General features: G+C 47.3%; 2 protein-coding genes across 2 annotated transcripts; one reads left to right on the top strand and one right to left on the bottom strand.

Moving 5' to 3' along the window:
- The first annotated feature begins 2,043 nt into the window (after nucleotides 1-2,043).
- LOC121353560 (scale keratin-like) lies at nucleotides 2,044-2,412 on the top strand. Its single transcript, XM_041467477.1, has one exon. The coding sequence runs from the start codon at nucleotides 2,044-2,046 to the stop codon at nucleotides 2,410-2,412; it is 369 nt and encodes a 122-aa protein (XP_041323411.1).
- A 2,933-nt stretch (nucleotides 2,413-5,345) lies between these two features.
- On the bottom strand, nucleotides 5,346-5,672 carry LOC121353576 (scale keratin-like). The gene has a single exon (XM_041467499.1). It carries the CDS (start codon nucleotides 5,670-5,672, stop codon nucleotides 5,346-5,348), a length of 327 nt encoding a protein of 108 aa, XP_041323433.1.
- Nucleotides 5,673-6,000: the final 328 nt, after the last annotated feature.

The following is a 6,000-nucleotide window of genomic DNA, read 5'->3' on the forward strand; positions in this document are numbered from 1 at the left end:
TGAGCTGGTGAAGGGAACAGGAAGAGTTCACTTGGACAATTTTTTTTTTATGTTTTATTTTTAATAATAATTTTAAGACTAATTTTAATTATGTTTCAAAGTGCTGGGCTGTTAGAACACAACCACATATTTATATTGCAATAATCATACCCTATTTCATGCATAAAATATTGAGGAGGGTTTGGGAAGTGCTCAAAAACACACCCAAAAATATTTGGACACCTTTTGGGGGGAATTATTCCTGTAATCCCCTGAGGACATCCTGAAGTTTGGGGGAAAGAACCTCCCAACTTCAGTGCAACTTTGGCAGGAATGTGTTTATTTAATAACTCATCCACAGCAAATGAGGGGTTTTGAGGTGGAACCTGGCAATGAAAAAAACATTGATATCCCTCCAGAAGAAAAAAAAACAAAAAAACAAAGCAAACAACAAACTTTGGTTTAAGCCCTGTTCTAGGTACAAAAATATTGTGTTTTCTGCATTGAGGAAAATCGGGTATTTCCCGATCCCAGCAGGCAGCCCCACAATTCCCACAACGACCTGAGGTTTGTGGCTGCGGGTGCAAAACCCATCAGGAGCCTCCTTGCACCTCTCCAAGCATTCCATTGCAAAATCTGGGAGCAGACGTGACGACAGCCGAAATCCGGAGCCCTTAAACCCAAACCTGTGCACGGCAGCAGGTTCTGACTCCGATTAAAATCATTAATGATGCTAATGAAGGAAGGGCTTAGCAAATGGGATTTAATTCCCGCTGGGAGGGATGGAGCTGCTCCATCAGGATCCGAGATGAAAGGGAGCCGGCAGCTGGAATGTGCCGACCTTGCGGGGCAGAGATTCAGGGTGGTTTTGCAAAGCCGGGAGAGTTTCGTCACTTTGGGGAGTGATTTGGGCTCGTCCGAGGTGGCGACTCCCGGGCTCGGCGTGTTCAGCCCAGGGGCCTCGCAGGGTTTGTATAAAAGCAGCAGATCTGGGGAGCTTTTCCATCATTCTCCTGCTTTTTTCCTCTCCATCAGGTAAGTCTGATGTATTCTCATTCCTCTCCCAGCTCCATAATGACTTTGCTTTTTGATTTTTTTATTCCAGTTGCTGTTCGCAACTATTACATTAATTTTCAGGACTTTATTTTCCCTCTATTCTTCTTTTTATTATTTAAATTCTCATTTTTGCAGTATCCTGACAAGTATTTTATGGCAAGGCTTTAGGAGCCAAATCCACGAGAGGCATTTTTTATTTAGGAATTTTTTTTTTTCCTGTTATTCATATTTGGCCATTCTTGGACTGACAGCAGAATGAAAATTCAGGATGGCACAAGCTTTAAAATGCTGAATTTTCCTGCATTTCAGTCCCTGATTGAATCAGAGAAATTTGTCTATGTCCTGAGCTATCCAGCTGAAGAAAGAGTTTGTTTTAATTCCAGTCATTTACATATATAAAAATATAAAAATATTTAATTTTTTAATTATTTTCACCACAGTCAAAATGAAGGAAAGTAGACTCATGCTCTGACCCAGTGAATAAAATAATATTTTTACTGGGAAAAAACATTAAACATTTTACGCCCAGATATCCAGGTGGAAAAATGTTTTAAATACGTATTTTTATCTGATGAAAGAATTGTGCTCTTTCCATCCTATCCCATTGCCATCCCACCCCAACTTCATCCCATCCCATCTCCATCCTATCACATGTCCATCTCACCCCATTCTGTCCTATCCCATCTCCATCCCATCCCATCTTCATCCCATCCCATCCCCTCCCAATCCCATCCCATCCCATCCCAATTCCATCCCATCCCAATTCCATCCCATCCCATCCCATCCCATCACATCCCATCCCATCCCATCCCAATTCCATCCCATCCCATCCCATCCCATCCCACCTCTCCCAACCCCAAACCTGCTCCTATCCCACCCCAGTTTTTCCCCTGGGGAAGTCTTCCCCCATTTCCCAGCTCCCCCAAACCTCCACCTGCCCCTTCCGTAGATCCTTGGTTTTCAGCAGCTCCTTCTCTCCATTCCAGGAACCTCCACCCCTGCCGGGAAATGTCCTGCTACGACCTCTGCCCCACCACCGGCGGCATCTCCTGCCCGCAGCCCGTGGCCAACAGCTGCAACGAGCCGTGTGTCCGGCAGTGTCCGGACTCCACCGCTCTCATCCAGCCGCCCCCGGTGGTGGTCACCTTCCCCGGCCCCATCCTCAGCTCCTTCCCGCAGCAGGCCGTGGTGGGATCTGCTGGAACCCCAGCCTTTGGCGGCTCCCTGGGTTTTGGGAGTCTCTACGGCTCCGGGGCTTTCCCGGGATACAGCGCCCGCTCTGGATATGGGATCTCTGCATTGGCCAGTGGCTCCTGCGGCCCCTCGGTGTCGCGCCGCTTCAGCCGCCTCTTCCGCGGCTCCTGTGGGCCCTGCTGAGAGCAGCGGAGCTTCCAAGGAATCCCGGGAATGCCCAAATCCACAGCCAGGAGCATGAGGGGTCGGTGTTTCCATGGCCCCCTTCGTGTTCCTGATCTTTCTCCTACTTCTTGTTGGGCCCCTCCTCATTGTTTGCTCTCGCTGCCGGTTCCGGCATTCCCGATTTATTGGACTGATATGCGACAGCCCATTCCTGATTTATTGGACCAGCATGGGACAGCCCATTCCCTGTTCTGGCATTCCCAGTTTATTTAACAAGTGTGGGACAGCACATTCCCTGTTCCAGCATTCCTGATTTATTGAAACGGTGTAGGACAGCCCATTCCCTATGGATTTCACCCACAATGACCAATACCCTCGGACAACAGCCAGGAGAAGCTGGCTGAGGACATCTCGGAGGAGGACTTTGGTTGGACTTTCCCCAGAATTTTCTGGGAATGGATTTTCCCCAAAATTGTCCAGGAATGGATTTTCCGTGTTCTGTGATCTCTGTCTTTGCAAAGGGACATTTCTTGCTCATTAAAAATTCATTGCATCACACAGCAGCCTCCTGGTTTCCCTTTTTCTCCCTTTTCCCCCCTTTTTCCCCTCTTTTTTCCCATTTTTTCCCTTTGCCTCATGATCTGCCCACAGGCAGGTCTGAGCTGCTCCCCAAGGAGGAGCACAGCCTGAGTTTACTTGGTTTTCCAAATGTTTCTGCAATAAAACTCCTCAGGGGCAGCTTTCTATCCTTTGAAGGTTAAAAAAATAATTAAAATAACAGAATTCCAGCATCATTCAGGTTGGAAAAGGCCATGGGCAAAACTGACAGGACATGGGGAATTTATCAGGTAGAATGATTCTGGGTTTTTTTATTTAACAAGGAATTATGGAATCAGGGAATGGTTTAGATTGGGAAGGAACTTCAAAGGTCATCCAGTCCAACCCCTCTGGTAGATCAGGTTGCTCAAAGGCCCCTGAACACTGCAAAAATCAAAGATTCCAGACATTCTTATTAAATTATTTTGGTTTCAAATGAAAAAAAAAAAAAAAAAAGGAGGGAATGAGCTAAAAAAGAAGATATTTCTTCAGTGTGCCTGAGGGAGAATCTCATTTAAAACACCTGAAAAAATGGAAGTGCCACTCCTCCAATTGCAAAATGATAAAAATGGCAAATCCTCCCTTTGCCAATCCCATGGGAATCTGACCCTGGCAGGATGCTGGAATCCAGCAGGGCACATCCCTGGGCCTTTGTGCCTACAGGGAAATTGCCAGCCCGGAGCACTTAAAAACACATTAAATAAAGATTTTGCCAGCCAGGAGCACCTAAAAACCATTAAATAAACATTTTACCCATTACATAAAGTCTAGAAATCAAACACGAGTAGTTTAATTGGCATCGGAATCTGCCCCGAGCTGGGATTCCATGTTTGCAACGCCTTTAATGAGTCAGCTGCTGATTGCATCTCAATTAACAGCCCTTCCCTTGTCCTGGGACTGAGCACAGGGTAAGACAAGGATGCAGTGACCTCTGGGGTTCAGAGCAGAGTTTTTCTCATCCTTGGAGTTTTCTCCCCACTCCCAGGAATTCTCCGTTTGGGTGGCAGGTGGTTCAGGAGCCTCAGTTGCTGCCATTGGAATTTTTCTGTCCTTTTCTTCTTCAAATTGTGTCAGTGAACTTCAGAAAATGTCACAGGCACATCCCCAGTGTCGCAGTGGCCAGAAAATGATGATTTTTATATCAAATTGCCTCCATAATCAGGGGTCACAGGACCAGAGGCTGCTCCAAAATAGAGACAGAAAAAGAAGGAGAAAACCCCCTAAACTTTGAGACATTTTCGGATCTTTTGCCTGTGTTTTTTTCTTTTCCTTCCAAGTCCAGGGAGAATTAAGGAATTAAAGGTTAAAGAATTGTCCTTTGGGGTTTCATAGAACCAGAAAATGGTTTGGGTTGGAAGGGACCTTGAAGATCTTTGATTTATGGGCAGGGACTCCTTCCCCCATCCCAGCTTGCTCCAACTTGTTCTTGGATAATTCCAGGGATGGGGCAGCCAGAAATTCCCTGGAAAAGAGAATTTCCCCACTCTCCCAGGGTAGAGTGGGTTCCTCTGCAGGAAACACTTTAAAACTCTAATTGATTTTGATTTATTTACGGGAAAGTTCAAGGAACTCACAGAATTCTACCAAAAATTTGCCTTTCAGGTAAAAATTCCTGTGGGAATTTCCAGGGGAAGTTTTCCAAGGAAAGTTTTTCCCCCCAGGCTGTTTTTAAACAATGAAAAAACTGTAAAATTACTGTGTGGGGATCTAATTAAATCAGGAGCCCGGGGCAGGCATTGAGACACAAATAATCCGAGTCACCCGTGTTTGACTTTCTTTGGGAACAGGGAACAGCCACCCCTGCCCTGAGGGAAGATCCGAGTGGGACTGGGAGGGTTCCAAAACCTCTTTATCCCTCTTGGAATGACTTTGTGTCACCGCGGAAAGGTGTGGAAAGGCACCAGAAGTCGCCACGCTCACCCAGACTGGCGGAAAACCCCCAAAATTATGGCTAAAAACCACAGGAAAACTCTGGATTTTGATGCACAATGGTTTAATGAGAAAGGAGGAAGCGAAATATCGCAGTGGGTATGGAAAACCCCGGGGGAAGTGAAGGAAAAAATTCGCTCCAGGGCTGGGCATTCCACAGGGATGACTCCTGGGTTTTCGGGTGTGGGAAGGTGACACGACCTCATCCCACGTTCAGCCAGCCAGGGATCATGGATGGGACCATTCCGAGGTCGTTTTTTTGCAGGAGTCGCGGGGGAAAAAAAAGGAAAAGAAAAGGGAATTTACATAAAAGCACGGGGCACGGGAACTGCTGGGATTTGGGGATGAAGATGCTCTGGGAACTGCCGGGATTTGTGGAGGCTCCGTGGTGGCTCTTGGCTCCTTCCTGCTCATTCCTGGGATGTTTAACAGGGTCTGCAGCTCCCAGAGGATCCGTAGGAAGAGTAGGACCTCCCGTAACTGTAGGAGCCGTAGGAACCCCCAGATCCCAGGAAGTTTCCAGATCCCAGGAAGTTTGAGGGTGCTGAAGACCCCACGATGCTCTCCTGGGGGCAGGAGCTGAGGATGGGCCCCGGGAAGGTGATGACCACAGGCGGGGGGTGGATGACAGCGCGGGAGTCCCCGCAGGAGGTGACACAGGGCTGGTTCCAGGTGTCGGCACAGGGCTGGGGGCAGGAGATCGCACAGGGGGCCAGGCAGCGGGAGCTGGAGCTCTGTCTGTAGGAAGACATCTTCTGGGATTGAGGATGGGTCTGGAACCACAAAGCCGAGGCAGCAGGAAGGTCGGAGACCGATTTAGCGGAGGTTGGGCTGGGAAGAGAAAGAGCGAACAGCAAAAAGGTCACAAAGAGGCTCAAAATTTGGGGTTCTCCATCTTCTCATGTCCTTGTCTCCTGTGCCTCCCGACTCTTAATTATGGAGTCAATTTGACACAAAAATACCCCCCAAAATTAACAGTAAATCCCAAATTAACAGTAACCCCCAAAATTAACAGTAAATACCAAATTAAGAGTAAATCCCAAAATGAACAGTAACTCCAAAATGAACAGTAAACCCCAA

The sequence above is a fragment of the Pyrgilauda ruficollis genome, unplaced genomic scaffold (assembly GCF_017590135.1).
Source record: "Pyrgilauda ruficollis isolate IOZ18807 unplaced genomic scaffold, ASM1759013v1 scaffold208, whole genome shotgun sequence".
Classification (NCBI taxonomy): domain Eukaryota; kingdom Metazoa; phylum Chordata; class Aves; order Passeriformes; family Passeridae; genus Pyrgilauda; species Pyrgilauda ruficollis.

What these genes read in the sequence shown, in the direction of transcription:
- LOC121353560 (XM_041467477.1), top strand. Translation starts at nt 2,044, where the DNA reads ATGTCCTGCTACGACCTCTGCCCCACCACCGGCGGCATCTCCTGCCCG.
- LOC121353576 (XM_041467499.1), bottom strand. Translation starts at nt 5,672, where the DNA reads ATGTCTTCCTACAGACAGAGCTCCAGCTCCCGCTGCCTGGCCCCCTGT.